At 43.2% G+C, this 22,781-nt stretch overlaps 1 protein-coding gene across 4 annotated transcripts in view; it reads right to left on the bottom strand.

Annotated features, from left to right (window-relative positions):
* Positions 1-16,821, bottom strand: part of ADCY2 (adenylate cyclase 2) — a 434,119-nt gene extending 417,298 nt beyond the window's left edge. For 2 of the 4 annotated variants that reach the window (XM_036848639.1, XM_036848641.1), the window contains exon 1: positions 15,766-15,993. In XM_036848639.1, coding sequence (XP_036704534.1) covers positions 15,766-15,993 — 228 coding nt within the window. Of the gene's footprint in view, positions 1-15,444; positions 15,462-15,765; positions 15,994-16,582 lie in introns of those variants that run through there. The other 2 variants (XM_036848640.1, XM_036848642.1) reach the window with 2 other exon arrangements.
* Positions 16,822-22,781: the final 5,960 nt, after the last annotated feature.

Below are 22,781 nucleotides of genomic sequence, written 5' to 3'. Positions count from 1 at the left end.
GGACAGGAAAATGAATGAAGCCACTACAGCTCCCCCGTGGCTGCTTCCTTAGGAGCTAGTTGAGTTTTCAAAATTCAGAGTATAAAACAAATAGAGTAGCTCAAAATAAAGTGAACAAAAACAGTGAAAACATTGTCAATCTAAATTAAATATGTTTATATATCCTCACCCCTCCTCCCTTCGTGGAAAAAAAAATTTACCATGTTATGTAAACTAAATGAAATGTACTAAAATGTCTTTATTAGTACTAAAACGTGTGAAAATGCCTTTAAGACATGTCTTTAAAAAGATTTTTTAAATTTACCATACAATGCAAAATAAATAAAATGTGCTAAAATGCCTTTAAAAGAGAGATCTTGAGCATGGTATTACCTACTCTCATGATAATGGGCTCCTATCTCTCCTGGACCATTTCATCCTTTCCTGTTCAATGCATTTTGGGGTAATTTGGGATCGCTTCTAATTGCCAAGCCTATTAAACACCCATTGTTTTTATTTATTATGTGACAACTGCTTTGTTTCTTGGAGGCTCTTCCATGGAGCAACAGATTATCTTTTCCACGTGTATTTTTCATTTTTTGTTAAACAGTACTGTTCTTCTTTTAGATGGTAAAGGACAGTCTAATGTAAAATACTTCTTTTCTATAAAAAGGATATTTTAGTGAAGTGCTTTGAAGTCCGACAGACTGAAGGTAGAAACCAATTTCCATCACTAACTGCAACTTGGAGTAAGCACTGTGCCTCCCTAAGTCCCTGTTTCTTCACATGAACAGAAATACAGACACTGCATGGCTGGCGGGGTTGAGTACATCACTGGTGCACCATAAATGAGATTACTATTGTGGTGACCATCACTCCCTCTTTCCTGCAAATCTGAGTACTTTCCACCAATGCTAGTCTGACTATTCCTTATTGAAATGATGCCAATTTTCCATTCTAAATGATTATATATTTGATTAGCACAAATTAATCTGAAGGGTTGTCACTGGGCAAAAAGAAATCAGCCTTTAGCTATGCTACACATTTGCCTTTAAGTATATGTGTCATGTAATATATATGTGTGTGTTGTGTGTGTGTGATACATAACAGAAAATATATTTTTTCATTCTTTCCCACATATACAGTCATACTCCATTTTACCATGAGGTGTGAAAGGAATAAATAAAAATTCTAACTAAAATATTCTATAAAACTATGATGAAATAAATCAAAGATGATCTCAATAAATATTCCATGTAAATAAACAGGAAGATATTCCATGTACATAAGTAGGAAGAAAATATTGTCAAGATGTCAGTTCTTTCCAAATTAATCTATAGATTCAATGCAATGCCAATCGAAATCACAGCAAGTTAATTTTGTAGATATCAACACACTGATTCTAAAGTTTAAACGAAGAGGCAAAAGACCCAGAATAGCCAACACGATGTTGAAGGAGAAGAACAAAGTTGGAGGACCAACACTGCCTGATTTCAAGACTTAGTACAAAGCAACTGTAATCAAGACAGAGTGGTAATGCAGAATAGACAAATAGATCAACGGACTGGAAAGACCCACGTTAATGTAGTCAACTGATGTTGACAAAGGCGCAAAGACAGTTAAATGGAGAAAGGATGGAACAACTAAATAGATACCCACATGAAAATATGAATCTAGACACATACTTTACACCTTTCACAAAAATCAACTCAAAATGGATCATAGATCTAAATGTAAAACGCAAAATAATTGTGAAAAATTTTGAAAGTCTTCCCATGAGCAAACTTGTGTTGTGCAGTAAAAGTGGTGCTCAGAGGGAAATTGTTCATCTTAAAAGTTGAGCTGAATTGTCCTACTGTCAATTTGGCTTTGCTGGGAGTCACATTTCTTAGAGCCCCTTTCCCTCCGTGGCTCTTGGTTAGAGTTGAACAGAAGAGGAATTTGTGCCAGAATTGAGAGGGGAAAGTGGAGCCAGTCCTCACCAGACTCCCCTTCCTGGAATGCTCCCAGGTGAGAGCTGGCCCTCGCAGGTGCCTGCACAAGATTTGGGAGGCGGAAGCCAAGCAGCCCCAGGAAGGGCGATGTGCAGGGTCAGATGTGGATGAGACACGTGTGGAGCTGCCTGGAGGGGCCCAGCCTGCCCGGCTCTGCCCTGCTCCACGTGCAGCACTCTGACCAAAGCAGCCGGACCAGGCTCCCCGCTACATTCCTTCCTGAAAGGGCTCCCTTTGGCGGCTGCACATCCCTGCATGTCCTGATTGGCCTAGTGACCCTCCGCTGATGTCAATGCTCCCTGTTGCTGTCAAGCTCCATACTAAGAAAGGAGGCTGAAAACTGGTGAATTAAAGATCCCACTTCAGATATTTGGAAAAGAACGAAACCCAAAGAAAGTAGAAAGAAGATGCGATGGTCAGGGACTTTCCAAAATATTCCCTATTTCCTTCTTCTGGGTTCCTTCTGGGTGTACTTTCTGACCTCCTTTGAAGTTCCGAGTAGCCATGCTTTGGCCAGAAAAATGTGAACAGAAGTGAAGTGTTTCTCTCCTGGGCAGAGGCATGTAAGTGCCAGTGAGAGGTCTGACGGCACTTTCTCTCCATGGTACAATGATTACAGAAGCATCTGTCATGAGGAGGACTCCTACAGCCCAGCCCAGATGAGCAGAAGCTCCCTCCTGGCCCACACTGGCCAGGACGTGTATGCAAGAAGTAAACCTCTGGTGTGGGAGGCCAAATATGAGGTTTGTTTATTAACCCATCACAACCTATAACATCTTTACTGATACAAAAATTGGTACCTGAAATAGAGTGCTGCCCAAAACCTCAAATATACAGCACTGATAGCTGCTAAGTGGCAGAAGCAGCAAGGAAACTATTATCAGAGACTGAAAGGTGGCAACCCAAGCTACGCAATGGTCCAATATTTGGTCAAAATATCTTCCTGTCCTGGAAGGCAAAAAATGCTCTAATAGAATTGTAAGTCTAGAGCAGGGCTCAGCGAGCTTCTTTTGTAAGAGCCAGATCATAAATGTTTTAGGCTTCACTGGCTAAAAGATCTCTGTCACACTAAGCACAGCCTGCTGTACCTTAAACACAGTCATAGATCATAGGGAAATGAATGGTCAGGCTATATTCCAATAAAACTTTATTTGAAAAAATAGGCAGTGGGTCAGATTTGGTCCCAGGCCAGAGTTTGTTTGACCCCTACTCTAGAAAGGGCCATCAAACACAATGTTACAAGTGTCAGTATGTTGCTGCTGACTGCATTTGTTAAGGTACAAGAAAAATACAAGCTCAGAAAATAACTGATTGGTTGTAAGGAGGGATGAAAGGGAAGCAGAATTCTATGGATTTGTCAGAGGAAGAGGAAAATGCTTCTCAGTCTCAACCAATAAATGATAGAACTTGGGTCCTAGAGGGATTAAAACTCAGCCATGCGAAGAAAAAAAAAAAATCAAACCTACTATTGAAGACGGAATGGATTAAGGTGCTTCAGACTAAAGCCCAACTAAAAGTATGGTGCCAGCAAATTCTTTCAACTGAACAAAAAGGTGCAGGGAAAAGAGAACCAGAAATTGTGTTTCCCAAACAGGCTCAAAGCATGCACAGACTGATAGAGAGAGGGAGAGAGAGAAAGACTGAGAGATAGATGGAGTGAAAAGGCAGAGAAATCTAGCAAATCACAGAAGTATGTCTTGAAAAGAACATGACCTTTGACACCGGGAGATGACTGAAATTAAACAGAGAAGAATTCAAAGAAGTTTTGAAAGATGTGTGTTTCCAAAAGAAATGCCAACGTGAACTTTGGCTGTTCTAGACAAAGGAAATTTGGGGTTCTCTATCTATGGCAAGAAAGAGGTTGAGAAAATTGCTCAGTCCCCAAGAAGGAAATATTCCCCAACAATCAATCCAGCTGTGGTCAAAATGATGGCCAATAAGGAAGAACCTCCCCAGTGGAGGGTTCAGATGTCACAGGAAATAATAGACAAGGGTCTATTTCCAGGACAAGAGTCTGGATCTAATGAAGAAGCAATCCCCATCCCCAGGGCCAGGGACCCTCAAACTGTCTGCCCAGGGGAATTTATAATTGGTATGACCAGAGATTAATGTGTGTCATTCTTCCCTTGGGATAATGGGAGAGTTTTGTGGCCATCCTTTGTGCACTGGGTGGCTGAATGGATGGTTGATAACGTCTTTTCAGTCCACAGGTCTCCAGATCAAAAGAAGCCATAGGAGGGATAAATCAGGAGCTTGGGATGAATACACATACACCACTATATATAAGATACATAACCAACAAGGACCTACTGCATAGCACAGGGAACTCTACTCAATATTCTGTAATAACATATATGAGAAAAGAATCTAAAAAAGAATGAATATATATATATATATATATATATATATACACACACACACACACACACATATATATATATATAAAACTGAGTTACTTTGCTGTATACCTGAAACTAACAGAACATTATAAATCAGCTATACTCCAACAAAATTAAAATTAAAAAAAAAAAAGAAGCCACATTCAGGCTTCATGTGAAATGACTGCTCAGCATTCCCTTTGAACAAACTAGTGCTCTTCATTCACAGATCCTAGACTCTGAGCTTCTTGCCATTAGTGGATGGAACTTTGGAGCGGTCTCTCTTGAGAAAGGGATGTATGTATTTTCTTAAGGAAGGAGTAAACTAAATGTCTGGTGACCAGGTAGGTGCACTGTGGTAGTAATAGCGCTGTTAAACATTCTAGTTCACCTCTCTGTTATGGTTTTGTCAGCAAAACTGGCTGTACTAATTCCCTTTCCTATATCCAAGCCCTTGTGTAATTCTCTTCTACACTGACTCTGGTCCTGGCCATGTGACTCTCTTTGGCCAATTTGACAACAGTTGCATGAAATAAAGACGTGAAAATACTTAGGTATCGGGGCTTGCCTTCTTCCTCATTGATCTTTAGAAACCTACATGCAAAGTAGCTCAGGCTAGTTTGCTAAACGAGCCCAGTGACTCTGTCACCTTATCCAACAGCCCTGGCTGACAGCCTGCCAACTGGCCTCATATGTCAATGAGGACGCCTTAGATGATCCAGCTACCAACTGACCCATCAGCTGCCAGCTGACCACATAAACAAGAGACAGACCAGCAGAGATCAACTGAATAGCTAGAACCAAGGGATGAGCCACAGAATTGTGAGGTAAATAAAATAGTTATTCCAATCTGTTAATTCTGGAGGTGGTTTGTTACACAGAACAAGCTAACTGATGCATCCTCCTTGTAGGCATATGGGAATTTGATGTGCTATATGAGGTACCGTGGTAGACTGTATTTCCCACGAATGGGGGCCATTATACATCCCATCCCATATGTGACTGGCACTCCTCTCATCGAGTGAGGTTCTATGTCCTCCTCAATTGAACCTGGGCAGTTCTTTGTGACCATGATGGAAGTGGTGTTATCTGACTTCAGAGACAGGATTATAAGGATGCCATGCACTTCCACTTGATTCTTAGAGGATGATCATTCTTGGAACCCAGCAACTATACAGTGAAGAAGTCAAGTAACCACGTGGAGAGGCATGTGAAGGTGTTCCAGCCAACAGTCCCAGTTGAGTTTCAGCTACCAGCCAGCAATGACACTAGACATGTAAGTGAGCAAGCCTCCAGGGACTCCAGCTCTCAGCCTTTAAGCCATCCCAATTGACACATGGAGCAGGGATGAGCTGCCATTGCCAAACCTGCCCAAATTGCTGATTCAGGAGGAAAATAAACGATGTTGATGTTTTCAACTGCTAAGTTTTCTGGGGTATTTTATGCAGCAAAAGATAACTAGGATACTTAGCCTGGTCAATGAAAAATGAGTAAAAGTGATGTGTCACTTCCACGTGGAAGATGTCAATTGCCAGAGAGTGAAGCACTCTTTTCCTCCCTAGTATAGCAATCAAGGAAGGAAGGATCCTGTGGGATGCAACTTCCTTCATTCTAAATCTCTGAGTGACTGGTGTGATAGAATTCCTCTGCTGACTCAAATTTACTGTGCAGCTTGAACAAAATATAAACCTTTATTGTGTTAAGCTGTTAAGATTTTGGAGTTGTTTGTTTCCATAGCATATTCTAATATGTTCTGATTGACACAAGAGGTAATAAAGATAGAAAGCAAAAATGCAAATATTTTGTCTTAATGTATGTTAAGACAAAACATACATCTGATGAGATTAAGTAAAAAAAGAAAGCACCTAAAAATAACACTATAAATAAAACCCGAAGATATAGTATATGTAAAGTGTAAAATTGAGAACAGTATTATCACATATATGCCATTAAACTTGAGAATTGGGACAAAATGCAAAGATTCCTAGAAAAGTCTTCTTACAGAAACTGACTTGAGAAGTAAAGTTAGAAATACTATAATCCTATTACTATCAAAGATACTGAAGCAGAAATTTTAAAATCTCTCTACAAAGAAAGCAACAAACCCATGTGGTTTTCTAAGCAAATTCTATCAACTCTAACATAATGAAAACTTTTAGAAAACTAAAAATGAAGGCATATTCCCTGATTTATTTTATAAGACCAGAAAAACTTATAAAAGAAAAATGACAATTTGATAAAGAAAAATTCCAAACTCATTTCACCAAAGAATATGCTTGCAAAAATCTTAAACAAAATGTTAGTACTTCATATCCAACATTTTATAAGAGATATCATAAAAACTGTGTTTGTATCAGGAATATAAAAATTGTTAAATAATAGAAAATTATTATCCATTACTTTGACATTAAAAAACAACAAAAAATCCTATAATTATCTCAATTTGGTAAAACTCAACACCCAATCACATTTAAACTTTTTTTATAAATTAGAACAAAAGGGAATCGCAAAGGATATCTATAAAAATCTGTAACCAACATCATCCTAAGTGGATAAACTATGAAGGAATTCTATTTAAAATTAGGAAAAAGGGCAAGGATACCCTCAATCGCAAGTTCTGTCAATAACACATTAGAGTTTCCAGCCAGCACAATAATACAAGAAAAAGAAATGAAATGCCTTAGGATTGGACAAAAGTAAATAAAACTCTCATTATTTGCAGATGATATGATTGTCTATGTAGAGAACCTGAAAGAATCTGCATTTAAGCTACCAGTAATAAAAAGAATATGATAAGTTGTGTAGCTATAAAATAATATCCAAAATTATATTCTTTTACATTATCAACAAAAGAGTAGAAATTCATAATTTTTAAAACATCATTTACAGTAAGCAATAAAATACAAAATATCTTTTGGTACTCAGAAGTAAGAACAGCCTATAGAAAACTGTAAAACATTACTGAAGCACATAAATGGAGAGATGGCCCATGTTCATGGATAGAAAATTTTAATATCATAAAATATCAATTATCAGCAATTAATCAATAGATTAAATATAACACTAACAAAATCCCACTTGAGTTTTTTCATATTGAGGTTAAAATAAGTTGATTGTAAAATATATATGGAAGAACAAAAATTCAATAATAACCAAGAAACTTTTCAAAGAGTTGAATGTTACTTCCCTTGCCCAATATAAATAAGTATTATAAACCTTAGTAATTATACTCTGTGTGTGTGTGTATCAAAAAAGAACAAAACTTAACCAATGGAAGAGAAAAGATAGCCCATAACAAACGACTCATATATGCAATTTTGATTTATAACAGATTTGGGGAAAGAAGTAACTAAAATGAATAAGTAAAAATTGATTCTCCACAAGAAAAAAAATATGTAAATGGACCTCGATCACCACTTTATACCACACATATACCACATGATATATATATATAGGGTATATATGATAAAATGAACAAAAAGAAAAGCAAGAGAATGACAAACAAAAAGTGCAAATGAAGTTTACTTCTGAGGGTAGGTAGGGGAATGGGAGAGGTGCAGTGTAGACTGAAATACATTATTGGGGATATTCTAGTTTGGACTGGGTTTGTGGATGTTTAATTTTAGTGTAAATAGACAAGCAAGCCAAATAGATATAAATGAGGATTGAGCTCAAGAATCAAAGGTTAATCAAATTAATCAAATGATAAATCCCATTCTGTGTACCTAAAGTCCAATTCTGAAGAATATGGATGTTATATGTTTGAATTAACTGCAAGTCAATAATGGGAAAGGATTAGATATTAGATCAACCATATGTGTGAACCATGTTAACATTTCTTCATTATTTCTTTCATTTTTATTCATCTGATCTCCTGATCCTCTGAATTTTTAACATCACATAGCTTTTATTAGTTCTACTAATGCACCAGTCTAAAACTTCCTTTCCTTCATCATATCCACAGCTCACTAGTAGCTTGAAATCTTAATTATTTTCCCTTTTTTTATAGAGCTTAAAAATAATACAGTACATTTAAAACACACGCAATAATTCAGCATTTGGGGTAAGCATGGAATGGAAGCCAGCACCTATGAGCTCTGGCCCGTCCTGGCTGTAATATCCCAGCATCATTATATCTGAGGGATGATAAAGGACACTGGTGGAAACTGGGTAGAAATTCTAATCCCAAAACCCTGCAGTCAGGGCTCCCATCACCATGGTGTTGGTCCGCCATCGTCTCCACCAGGAATCTTCTGTAGGGTGGTTACCCTAGACACTTGATTTATTCTTAAGATTCTCTCAGACAATAATCATCATCTTGAGAAGTCTTCTCAAGAATTTCAACGTTCTAAAAAGAAGCTATTGTACTTTATGTTTGTATGTTTCAAATGCAATAAAATATTCATTCAATAGATTTTAATTGCGCTAATACTGAAATTTTCCATTTCAAGCAAAAAGTGACTTGGTTCGACTCTGAGATACAATTGGCCTTATGCATTCCTAACGGTGGTGACCCACGTCTGTATTCTCATTCTTTCTGTCTTGGCACTGTCGTTCTACAGCCCTGGGCAGAGTCAGAAAACTAGTTTGCAGAGCTGCTCATGGGGTTTTTTAGGCTGAGTATCTCATAACTCTGCCCATCACTCTCTCTCACCTGAAGGTGGCACCTGGGGATGGAAGCATAAGCCCAAGTGAAAGGAGGGAGCAAAAATGATTATTTGTAACGTTGACAGCAACAGATGAACTAATGAAGTCTTCCTCCAAACCTCTCCCGGTTCCCTTCCTTGTGATCTTTATTGTATCTTTATATAAACAGGGCATCGAAGCAACATTAGCAAAGTCTTAATTTGGCCAAATGGATCAAACACACAAGCTGACTCAACAATCCTTTTCTCTCCTCCCAAACGCACCTGGTGGTTGCAAACCAGCATCGCCAGATGTGTATCTATTTCCTAGTTTGACACCAGGGAACTGCCTGGTAAATATTATCTTATCACTCTCGTTCATTTTACATTACATAACATTATCCAAAGCTAACAAAATTGAAAAAATATGAAGGCCAATAGCAGTGTCAATTTGGCAGAATTTTAGTGCTAGAGAATGGTAACTTGTGTCAAAATATGACTTTAATTAAACTATCTATGCTTCTCCATCTTTTTTTTAAGTAACTCAAAGCTATATTCATACTTATCACATAAATAGAAAAACATCTCCTGTTCTTTCATACCCAGGTTTGAAAATTCTAGTACTCATTTAGTTGTCAGCCTGAAATACATCTACAGGGGACTGTGACAAGGAGAACCCTGTGTGCTGCAAGTATAATAATAAAAATGACCTACATTTGTTTTGGGTAAGACATGTGCCCAGCTCTGTGCTAATGTCCACAGGATCCATCTTACTTAGTTCCCAGAAGATCTTCCTGAGCCTGGCTGTGTTATTCATTTTAGTCCACAGCAGATAAATGAATTTGTCAGGAACACTAAGTGGCAACATTGAGACCAGATCCAGGTCTAGTGACAGTTTTATGCTCTTAACAAGAGGCTACACAATGGGAATGTCAGCAGCAAAGGAAAAATGCGTCTACCCCCTAAATTATACATGTTAATTAAGCACCTGCGATCTGGTTAGCGCTGTATTAAATATGGGGGTGCTATGTTTCTTCCCTGAAAGAACTAACGATTAGTTGAGGAGACAAGACGAACTGACCAAACTATTCTGCACGTCAGATGACAGTCATGGAGTGGGTAAATCATTTCGTGTAATAAACGAGCTTTGCAGGCATCAGAGGCAGCAACAAACACAGATAGGAATGCACAGCACAGGCTGGCCTGTTTAAGCTCAAGAAGGAGAGTCTGAACTTGGATAAGCAGCACAGGCGGCTTCGAGGAGAGGGGAAGCCCTGGAGGAAACAGCAAAGCTAGAAAGGACCGGATGCAGACACTCTGAGCTCACGGCGTCCAGGCTAACAGACCATCCTAGTATTGACAGGTAAATGGCAGCGTGTCGAAGATGAGCGGCTTCTGGATGGAATGCCACCCAGGGGGATGCCCATCCCAGTGCGGGCCCCAGTAGGCACTCTGTGAATATCAGTGAGGGAAGAATGAGTGAAGCCCGGTGTATCGTACTGATGTCAACATCGAGTTATAGAAGGAACTAGGGTACCAGTGGATTATGCACAAGCACCCAGCCCTGACTGTCCCATCACTGGCAATTCCTGAACAAACAGATCGAAGTAATTAATAGAACCATGAGAAACCTTTACCAAAGTAAGAGATCAGCTTTAACAGCATTAGTATCTTTTAAATAGAATGTTTAAGTTAAAAAATACCAGTAAGTTTCACACAGAGCTCAACAGGAATGGATTCTACAGGTCACAGTATTCACGCCGGGGACTTGGCCAATGAAAGCAAAGTTACAAATACACCTGCTGCTTAATGGGAAAACCCTGGGAATATTCAGCATAAAAGAACCCCAAGGAGTTAATCGTGGGGAAGCATCCCTACAATTCTTTAACATTAAAAGAGAAAAAAACGGAAATGTAACCCCATCCACAGAATGAAGCTTGAGGACTTTCCTAGCAGCATGAAATTTCAACAAGAAAACTGCGGCTGTGCTAGGACCAGAGCTGGGGATTCTAGATCTGCAGGGATCACCAACCTAGTTCACCCAGGCAGAGTCAGACATCCAGCACCACAACTGCACCCGTAAAGACAAGAGCCGCCAGCTTTGGGTTTCGCTTTCCTCCTCTGTAGCATGAGCACCCTTCCAGCTCTAATACTACGTGACTACGTGTTTTTCACAGCAGCAATGAAAATGCAACTACAGAAGACCCAGTAATGACAACAGTTCCTGAGGGCATACTCTGTGCCAGGCATTCTTCTAAGTGCTTCGCGTGTACTGATTGGGACCATCACCTTAAAAGGCAGGTACCATTTCATTTTACAAACAAGAAAACTGGGGCATAGAGAAGTTGAACAATTTGCCCAAGGTCACAGAGATGGAAAGGGACAAAGTCAAAATGCCAACACAGATAGATGCTCTTAACCATTACACTCTGCCTTTTTTAAATGGAGAAGGCAAGGTACCGCGCATATATTTAATTATGCACTTTAATATGCAAAGGATGCTTCCAAATCCTTTCTTGCTAGGCCTCTAAACTGCAACCATCTTTCCTGCAGAAAACTACAGTTTTTCGTTGTCGTTTGTTTACACCACAGTTAAATCATAAAGTGACTTATTGAATTACTGGTTGCAAATTACAAACACCTGCCAAGTAAGATTCTCCTGCATGTATAGAGAAATTCGCAGAAAGACGGATCTTTAGCTGTCTCCACTCCAATTCCTAAAAGTATGCACTACCCCCCTCCACCCCCAGAATTAAGAGACTAGAGAAAGTATGCAGAGAATTACCTGCTCCTTAGAGGAGATGTCAGACATATTTATCTGCCTTCTCCAGCCTTCCACTCCCCAAGAAAAGACTTCTCCCCATTGATCCTTCCACCCACTAGGGGCGCTGAAATAATGTCTGGAATAATAAAGGCAATTTGCCTCTACAATGATTGAATTCATTTATTTGGAAAATGAAAAATTTTGGAAAAACTTTTTTGGAAAAATTAGGATTCTTTCTCCATGTATAGAGAAAAGAAACACTCATATATCTGCCCCTAGAAAAAACACCTGATGCTGGAAAACTGATTTGTAATGAAGTACTTACGGTCATTGTTTGAAAGATCTAGCACACCAAATCACAGTAAAAGCGAGAAGGTAGATCATATTCTGTCAAAATCGTACATGTTACATATTTAATACTGATAAAAGTATATACTCATTTGGATATTATTACCAAACTAAAAAAAAAAAAACAGGTTAAAAAAAACAGAAAAAAACTATTTTATTGCAATATGTGACTATTTAAAATTTATGGGAATGAAATTTTTCCATTCCAGTTGAAATATTGACCATCCCTAATCATAAATTTTAACCAAAATAAATCTGGCTGGAGCTAGCTGGTATTTGACAAACTAAAAAATTTATGTCAGCCTTTCCTAACCACGACGGGCAAATTTTGAGAGAAGCTGGCTGATTTTGGACATAATAAATGAGAGAGGATTTGATTCTGAGAAGTGGTTTTCATGCATTTAGTAATAAGAACCAGTCCTGGAAAATGAGGCTACCTCAGAAGACTTAGAACTTAAAGTTTGGTCTTATTAGTTCCAAGTTTTCTCATGCCAGAGGGTAATTTAATTTTGTTCACCATGCCCAGTACCAACATCAAAAACTTCCATCATAAGCAACAGAAAATATTTTTCATATTATTAAACAAGATATTAAAATTCGAGACATGCTATCATATGTGCTATTTGTTTCGTCTTGATATTTCTTAACAAATATGGGATTAAACCTATTTAATCACCTTTTATGTAGAAAATAGTTAAGCAAGATAGTAAAGTTTCAATTCAGAAATTACTTTTTAAAATATAACAAAAATAGTTTGCAGATTACCTTATCTTCATGATCAATGATGCAGACGCATAGATTGACCATAGATTGAAATTAAGTGAAAGCAGATTGTGAATAATGCCAATTAGGGAAATACTAAGTCAAGACAAAGCTTACTTTTTTTCTTTTTAAGAGATATTTCAAGTCACTTCACACAAAGGCAATTACATATACCAAAAAATCACTATGTACTTGGATACTATCAGGATCATCTTGTGATCCAAATGTTCCAGAAAACTATGGATATGCATTAAGAAAGTTACCAGACTTTTTCTACTACAAGAACTGATGGAAGCCTAGTGGAAATCAAAATCAGGCAGATTCATGGGAAAGAAGAATCTGTCCAAGATTTCAGGCAGCAAAAAGAGATCTTCCGAGCTCCTGAACTACATCAGAGCCTAGCGATTCTAGTAAAGCGCTCGAAGGTGGAAACCTGGGCGGGGCCCAGGCAGCTATTTCTGTCTCCCAGTGTATATCTCTGGGAAGCCAAGCTCTGGTCAGTCTGAGAAATGAATTCACCCCACTCTGTGTGCACAGGACTCCATGGTAACTCTGTCCCATCTTCCAATGTTCCTAACCCAGCCATCTTTGACTACATGGATGGAGAACATTTTTTGTAAAGTGGAACTGCTGTTTATGCTATTACTAAAAGCAAAATAGAAATGAGCTGTCCAGACCTCAGAACTGTGCCAGTACTTCCTAAGGTCAAGTTTCAGAGGACAGTGCCCATTCCTCCCATGCATTTCCCAATGCCAGGCCCAGCAGCCCCAGTGCCCACTTGAAGGTAGCCTTTCCACCAGACCATGTCACCCTTCCTGATTCTGGAACATTTCTGCACAGCTCATTACCTAGAAGGATTTACAGAGTAGTCAGAGCATGGTTTAGGTGGAGCAAAGGACAGGATCCATTCCACCATCTCTGGATCTCACCCCGGGCTACAGCCATGCCATTGGAAGTGCCTGCTTTGTACTTAGAGTGATTTAGCTGAATGCCAGGAGAGTGTGGGAATGAGGGATTTATCAAGCAAAGTAAAGATGCCTGAATAAACTTTTTAAAAAGATACCACTCCAGCATTTGCACCACGTGAAATGGAACATAAAGGAACTGGGTAAAGAAACACAAAGATCAAAGACAAATTAGAGAAGGGAGCTTTCAGCTGACTGTGCTGAATCCCTGACGACCCATTCAAGAACATCTACGTAGATCAAGGTTTAAGAAGTTAGAAATCTGTATGATAGCAAACAAAGCGGTGCGTGCAGGGGAGCATGAACTTCACATTTGTCTTTAAATATATTAATGGTGCTATAAATAGGCCATCACCTGCTCCTCCTTTTCCATTTGGAAGAGAACCAGCCAGAACGGGTTTGGATTACAGATTCAACAGAATCACAAGTAGCAATGTCCTGGCTGCTTTTTCCAGAGGAAAAGGGATGTGTTTTCTTCCCTGCAAGAATGGAAATGAGAAGGAGATGCTTTTAGAGACCCTGCTTGCCAATGAGACTGAGCAGAGAGCAGAAGTCTCTCGTCAGGTCCTCTTTGGCCCTAAAAAGTGGTGAGAAGAGACAAAGATGCCATTCCAGGGAGCATTCCAGGCTGGTAACAAGGGTGTTAAGACTGCTGTGAACTCACACCCAGAATACAGAATTAAGGTGCTCTCTGCTCTATGTTGTATAATGAAAGACCCAGTTGTGATCGGTGGCATCGTGATGTTCTATTTACTTTCTAATTTTTATTCTTATGTCATTGAATTCCAGCAGAAGACAACACCTCTTGACTAGTGTGGCGAAAAAGAAAACTTCATTTTTTAAAGAACCCAGATGATAAGTTTTCCCATGCATAATATTTGAGCACCATCTGGCTCAGGATATGAAGAATAAATTGCCAAAAACCAAGGACAGCTATTGTGCACACGTGTTGAAATAAAGCAAACACCCACGCCTTTGCTCCGAGGACATGAATATAGGTGTATGTTTATATTCTAAGCTAAAAAGACATCATTCGATGCAGACATCCCCAGATCAACCACTGACCAAAAATATCTCACTGATTAATCAATGCCTGGCACTCAATCTGCACATACATATCATAGGCGGTGCAAAAGTTTGAACCACACCAACAGAAAGATCACTAACAGGAAGCTTACCGCCATCTACAGATTTCCCCTCACTGCTCACGGGAATGAGCCAAGGATTTCTCCTCGAAAAATCTAAATTGGCAAAATTGACATCAGCTGTGGAGTTGCATTAGGCTCCTAGTGATGAAATCCAGTTTAATAACCTGTGCAAAACAGTAAACACGACTAACTACCTGTCTAGAAATAGGAAAGCAACGGTCCACGGATGCCTGTTACTTATACACTTGGAGGCTGAAGACTCACAACAGGTCAACACCCCATCTCGCCCTGTCTATGGGACTAAACCATACAGATTTAAAGGCAAAGATGTATAATAATATACTTGTTTTCATTTCTCCTCGCCATTCACCACTTTCCCAAGTCAGGCTTTTTAGAGAGTTTTAAATAACTAAAACGCCAGCCCCGGGGCTGGGCAGCGGCCTCGCGAAGAGGCGCGAGGCTGATTCGGATGGACACAGACCTAGTGGAGCGGATGTTGCGGCCAGCGGTGCCGAGCGGAAAGCGCGGCGAGTCTGCCAGCGGGTGCGCAGAGGTGGAAAACGCACACCCGGGCCGTGCAGCCGGTGCACACCCCGGCAACTTTATTTTGGGCAGAACCTTCCGAGGAAACTTTTCTCTCGCCCTCAGTTCTCGCCCAAGCCAGGTCGGCCGCGGGCGGGCAGGAGGGGCAGGGCGCCGCGGGCCGAGGGGTAGCCCCGGGCGGGACGCGGCTCGGCGGGCACCTCCCTCTGCTCTCGGGGCCCCGGGGCGCGCGGGCAGGTCCCGCAGGGAGGCCACTCACCAGGCGGAGCGCGAAGAAGACGGCGAGCAGGGCGAGGCAGGCGCCCATGACGATGAGCAGCAGGAAGACGATGAGCGGGTGCTGCTGGCTCATGCGGTAGTACGACTCGTAGAGCCAGTCCCGGGACCGCTGCAGCCCGTCGCCGTCGCCGCCGCCGCCCGCCGCCGCCGCCGCCGCCTCGGCGCGGTCCCGCAGGTAGCGGCGCCGCCGCATCGCCTCCTGCCACATCGGGGCGGCTCACGGGGCGCCCGCCGAGCGCGCCCGGCCGGGGCCGCGCCGCCCGCTCGCCCGCTCGCCCGCCGCCGCCGCCCGCGTCCCAGCCCCGCGCTGCCTCAGCCGGCCGCGCTGCCCGCGCTCCGAGCTGCGCGCAGGGGCCTCCGGCGCGGGCGGAGCTCGGCGCCCCGGGCTGGGCGCGCTGACGCGCGGGCGGGGGCCGGGCGGCGGCCTCGGGGGCAGCTCCCGGCGGCGCCGCTGCCGCCACCGCGCGGGCGGGGGCGGGTGCGACAGGGGGCGCTCGACCCGCCTCTGCCCGCACCCCGCGCGGCGCAGCCGGGCCTCCACCCACCGCCGCCCCCCGACGGCCGGGTCGCGCGCTGGGCACGGCGGGGGGCCGGCGCGCCCGGCCGCGTGCTGGGCGGGGAGAGGCGGGGGCCGCGCCCCAGCCGCGGGGGTCCCCCTCTTAGACCCGCCCACGGTCGGCGCGGGCAAGGTCCACCTCCCCTCCGCCGTCTCAGCCTGGGGTCGGGCGGGGGCTCCCACCGTGCCCTGCGCGGTCCCCGAGCGCGGCCTGGGGGTTCCCGCTTCCTGCCGCCCTCACCTCCGACCTCGCTCGGAAGACTGCGGAGGCTCCTAACTCCTCGCCACCGGCTCCAAGTGCGGCGGGGAGGGGCCCGGAGGGGCCCTCCCACCCTCCAGTCCCCCCAGGCTCTGAGTGGTGTGCGGGGGGTGGCGTGGACGGGGTGCCCCCACGCTCCTCCCCACTTTCGCAGAGCGTAGCCGGGAGAACACCTCCCATCCTTTGGTACCCCCTGCTCGGAGGACCGAGGGGACTTCCTCTTTTTCACTCTCCGTGCGCTCGGAGGAGGGATTCCCCTCCCCTCCGCATCCCTTAATGGGTAGGGGGTTCCCACCCTCCTCTTCTTCAACTCAGCACAGCGGGCTTGGGGGGCTCTCACGGTCCTCGCCACTCTCTCAGAGGGCAGGGGGCTTCCCTGCGGGGGGCGGGAAGGCGCTGGGACTCGAGGAGACCCCTTGGCCGAGAACAGCTCCAAATGCGCAATGGAGAAGCGAGGCGGACACCCGCCCGTGTGATTGAACGCTGCGCCCCGCCACGTCCTCGGGTAGGCCGCCTTACTTGCGCCCTGCAGTTTCAGCTTAAGTCACACTTTGGAGGTACCCGATAGGGCAAGGTTTTCCGTATCGGAGTTTAGAGGAAGCCCTCTGGTCGGTCCACGGCCCCCGCCGAGCCCCTGCTGTCCGGCAGGGATGGCAGCGAGGGCGCGACCGGGGAGAGCGGCTGGGCGCTGGTGCGGGCAGGGTCGGCTCTGGGATTCGCTTCCTCCACGCCACCTCGGGAGACTGGGCGCGGGGGCCGATATCTGCAGGGCCAGTGTCCCCTCCCGCCACGCCTGGGGGTCGAGCCCGCTGGCCCTCTCCCTGGGCGGTAGGGGAGCTCCTTGGTGCTCTCCAAAGGAGCCCACCCTTTTGAAGGGTTCCTCCTAGTCGAGAGTTGTCTGTACCCAAGACCCACAAATCCCACCTCCACCCGAAGCCTAAGGAAACCGAGGCACCGCGACCCTCCCCTCTCGGGCACCAGCACACGGCCGGGGGTTGTTCCTATGCACTTGTCTGTTCCAGCACCAGAGACCAGCGCAGGGGGCTCTGAGCCGTGGCACCGCCTAACACTTGGGAAACCTTCCCGAACTGTCCCGCTGCCCGTTCTTGGTCCTCCTGTCCCCCTGCGGGACAGAGGCATGTGAGCTGGGTAGCTGCGTGCCCAGTGACGGCAGGACCCAGGCCACGAGGGGAGAGGGGCCCGGAGCCTCCTAGTGACTTTATTTTTAGCCGCAGTTAATGCCTGCTCTGCTCAGGGGGTGTAGACCAGAGAAGGGCACAGCTCTGCCACCGGCTGCCCGAGACCTTGGCCGGTGGGTAAGGATGGGGGAGTAAAAAGGAAGCGTGTCCCGGACACTGGATCCTTGGCCAGGGACCCTGCCCACCAGACTCCACCTAGCCCTGGGCCTTCCCTCCTGCCCTAGACCTGCAGAGGAGAAGAAATGGAAGGAGGCAACGGATGGGAGAAGCCCCCTACCCCGAACGTGTCCTGGGGGGTCCCACGGCCTCCTGCCCTCGCAGGAGATGGAACTCTTCTTTGTCGAGTTCCTGGTCTGCGCCCTCACCCCGCTTTGCCTGCCCACCCCTGGCGGTAGACGTAACCGCCCCCCACCCCCCCGGGGTAATTCAAATCTCAGCTTTACCCGCGGGTCCAGACTCACCCATGGGGCTCAGTTCTTTCTTTTGGACTGGGGGATTTTAGGGTTTTGGTGGTTCTGAGAACAAGCTGCAAGACAGCGCTGATGAATCGGATTTATAAATATCCCGAGACCAGCGTCTCCTAAGGAAGCCCGGGTGAGTGGGAAGTTGCACAGCTGCTGTCGTGAGGATTCTCCCCTTCCTCCCGCTCTGCCCATGGTCTGTCTAGGTTGGGCAGAGCTGCGCATTTCCAGTCTTTTCCTTTTGGAGCAACTTCTCCTCTCCAATTCTTGATGCTTCTTCACCCTTTGTATTGATAAACGGCTGCCTTTACCCACTCAAGAAGGAAGAAAAAGTAAATAATCTGTAATTTAGGTTTATGGTTAAAAGTACTGAGAGACTCGTAAGGGAACAGTACATGTTTAAGTATTTTCTCCTTCTCTCCAGTTAACAACCAGTAGCTATACTCTATATATATATCTTCCACATGGTAAAGGGGTGTGGCTGTAAGATTTCTAGGAGATTTTGTTAAATACAATGGCAGAATATAATTTAAAGAGACTCTGCATGAAGGAACTTTTGTCCTTGACCCTTATGACATTTTTTATCACTCATTCTTTCATTAATTCGTTCAATAAATATTTATTTTGTGCCTATCATATGCCAGATGTTCAAGAGGGAAAAAAAGGACCAAGCCTAGGACCCTCCTAGGAATTTCCAATGTACTTTGAAAAGTAAGGCTACAAAAAACAGAACATGAGCAAAAATCAACATCCATCCCCAAGTCCCCCATATGATTTAAATTTCACCATCGTGGACAAAGGTCGTGGAAGGAATATAATATAATAATCAAGATATGTCAGGCTTCCGGAGGTTATATTGGGTTTTTCGTTTGTTTCAGTTTGGGGGCTTATTTTTATGAGGACCTCTTTATGTTTAATACAAAATATGAACCAATATAATCATTATAGTTATTCTATCAGCATTTTAGAATCAATTGCACCAAATATACCTTTTTAAAAGTTCACAACAGTTTCTATTTTGAAGGCAAAAAAAAGAAAACAACGAAATAATAACCCACAAGCAGCATGAAGTGGAATGAAAAATGCCCTTTAGTACAAAGCCAGGAGCATGAAATCTAGACTCATGCAATTAAAGGGACCCCAAGGAGTCCATTTCGGTGCCTTTGGGTAGCAGGGCTGCTATGCCGAGGGTAAGACACGAAGAGCAAAGGGGTTTTCCCGCAAATTTACTCCATATCAATGTACTTGCGACAAAATGCACAAAGAAACTTACTATGGAAGCTCTAACCGGGCCTGAGAGATTGGGGGGAAAGAAGGAAGAATAAGCCTGAGAAAGGAGAATTCATTTTTCCTGAGACGCTAGAGGGCAGCTCTCCATCCTCAGAACCCAGAAGGCAGGGCAGGCTTCCTGGGAGCGTGATTAGTGCTGTTGCACAGGGTCCCGGGCTTGGTTTAAGGTCCTGCTGTCGCCATGTTGAAATTCTTGATACCCGTGTTTATTTTGCCCTGAGCCCTGCAAATTAGAGAGCCGGTCCTGCCAGCTAGAGACACCAAACAGTCCTGGCATCTCTGCCTGTGTGCAGAGCCTAGGGGGCGCAAGCTTGAGTTGAAGCTGACAGACTCCTGCACCCAGGGACTGCAGGCCACCTCTCCCCTCCTAATCTGATCATCTTTCACACACACGATAACACACCTGAGCGCTTATACATCTGTTAAGTAACTATGCTGCAGGACAGGTTTTGGAATCAGTGGCTTTTCCTTTAAAAATAACCCATCTTCTAGTTCCTATTCCAAATCCAGTTAGATTAGCTCACTCAATAAGGACGCTGTTGGGCTCTTCCCAATGTCACAGTGCTCTGATTGATTAAAGGCAAGGACAGACACAGACACGTGTCAACCCGGAGCATATTGTAGAGCTGAGCGAGGAGTATTTCCCTGTGTATTCGTTTTTCTCTCTGGCAAATCCATCACTAAAATTTATACAATAAAGTATGAACACTATGTCAACAGATTCATTATCACCATGAAATATGTTTTGTGTACCCAGATAACATTTACATTTTGATTGAACCGGAGTCTGTGGATACAGAAACCACACAACCAAAGCCAGCTTCTAGCTCCGGGAAGCCTCATTAACTCTCTGAGCTCACTAAGGAACTCTTCTGCAGTTCAGTTTTTAGAGCATCAGATAAAAAGTTGCTGAATGGACCATTAATATATTCATTTTCTTTCCCCTTCCGTGTGGGATGATCCTGACACGTCTTTTGAAAAACCTTACTTGCTTGGTTTATTTCATAAATTATTTCTCAAGTGACAAAATTGGAATAAATAGTTCAGAGACTCATCTTTAAAATCTGATTTCAGGTGATTTACTGGGATTTATGGTCCTGAATATGTGAGAAGATGGTACAAGTATTTTGCAACAGACCTTTCACAAATCCCGCTGCCATTCCAAAGTTTGTTACTAGGACTTGTTTCAAGATCCACCGAGACACTGGAATTCCTTCCGTGAGTGCTGGGAGGAGTGAGAATAAGTTAATGACTAATCGGTCCCAGCACCAGCGTGTCTACAACCTTGTGAGAGGTATCGATTTCTCGACTCCTGCTTAGACAATGTGATCTAAAATGTCATGACTCATAGAGTGGAGCTGTGTGCTCAGGATTTGTTTCCTAGGGAGGTACCGGAAGAGGGGGCTTGTTTACCAAGCTTGGATGATTCAGATACCTTGACTTTTATTTTTATATCCTTTTAGGTGTCCCTTAAAAGAGTCAACAAGAGAATAATTTAATTACACTCTAACATTGATCAATAATGTACTTTTAGGGACAAGAAATGGTCTCTATGATAAACAATACTGTGGCATAGTTCATGACTATTTTTGCCCAATTCTGAATTCATTCAATTCAGGTAACTTAGTTTAAGATTATAAGCCGCTCTCCCATGTTTGAGTCATGGTTTTATATTTTAATTTGAAAATAAACTCACTGCTTGTATTCACACTGCTATAATAGTTGTTAATATTCTCGTAATAACTTTCTTAAAGTGCTGGATGTTTGCCTCAACTCTGATACCAACTGTAGATCCTCAAAGAAGTCATAAACATCTCTGAGCTTCGGTTTATCTGTAAAGTAAGACGAATGAACCAAATATTCTAAGGATTTTTCTAACATGTTTATACTACCCTGGGCTGGGTAAAGGGATGGATTTTAATCAACTTTTTTAGATCAGGGGTGGGGGAAATCACATTCAATACAAACAAGGGAACTGTACACCAAAAAAGTGTGTTGGGGTGTACGTAGGCATTTGATAACAAGCACTGTTTCCTTAGGTGTAAATGCAAGAGTGAGAATGTTTCAGCGGTGTGCCATGGCAGTTAGTAGACACGCAAATCTTATTTTTGTCTTAACGTGGCCTTTCTTCCCTCACTAGGTCAATTAATTAAGGGCAGGAGATTTTGTTTCTTTTGTTCACTGTTATATCTCTATTACTTTACATTTGCAAAACACATAGTAAGTGCTTCATAAGTATGTGCTCGATGAATGAATGACTGAATGAAAGAATGAAGACATAAGGTGACTTTATTCTTTAAAAGAAAAAAAAAGGCAAATAATGCTACTAGATTACTTTACGTAGAACTTGATTTGATAGAAATGTTGCCCAGGTCCTGAAGAAGTTATATGTATATAAATGTTTGCTATTGGCACTACCCTCATATTTTTAAAAAATCTCACAATGTTTTAAAATCCTAAAATGGCAAGATTTTCATACAATATTGAACTAGTTCTACTCACCCAATAGAGCAAAAGAAATAACCATAAAATAAATATGTCCAGGAAAAAAAAAGTGCATGGAGAAAGTACCACTGGGGTTGGTTTTCTCAAGAGAAAATGAAATGGGATGCTGTAGCTCCCAGTAACATATCAGAGGCAAAACAATTCCAGGCAAGGAAGACTCTCAGGATTTATGAAGTGTACACTTAAAATCTCATCCTTTCTGCAGCTTGACCATGGTTGAGACCTTGACAGCAAGGAAGCAGAGCCAGGATGGAGTGAAGTGAGTCACCCACATGGGTGTCAGTCTAATGACCAAGCATCAGTACCCAAACTAACGCATGTAAGATGAAGACAACAGCATGGAACAGGCTTGTTTGGGTTGTTGGATTTTGTTTGTTATTGCTGGCACTTTTGACAAAAGTAATACACTTCTAAATTTCATTCCAAATATTATGATCCTCATGAACTGAGTTCCTTATTACAAATTCAGGAAACTTTGCTTTTAAACGGAAGATTTCAAAAAGAACCCCAAGTGAAATATTTGAGTAGCACGTTGAGTGTTGCTGCGTGTGATAGATATAAATAGCTTCATACCTAAGTTATGCGGCACTTTCCTTTTAAGCAGTCCCCCAATCACAGGTGACAAGTCCAAAACTGAACTCAAAACCATGCCTACCAAGCCTTTCTGTCCCTCCGTGACCGTCTCTAACATGACTGAGCCAGCGACAAGGACTTCTCTTCCACTCC

Source organism: Balaenoptera musculus, chromosome 3, assembly GCF_009873245.2.
Source record: "Balaenoptera musculus isolate JJ_BM4_2016_0621 chromosome 3, mBalMus1.pri.v3, whole genome shotgun sequence".
In the NCBI taxonomy this organism is placed as follows: Eukaryota; Metazoa; Chordata; class Mammalia; order Artiodactyla; family Balaenopteridae; genus Balaenoptera; species Balaenoptera musculus.
Note: the sequence above shows the minus strand (reverse complement) of the source record. Positions and strands in the feature narration are given on the sequence as shown.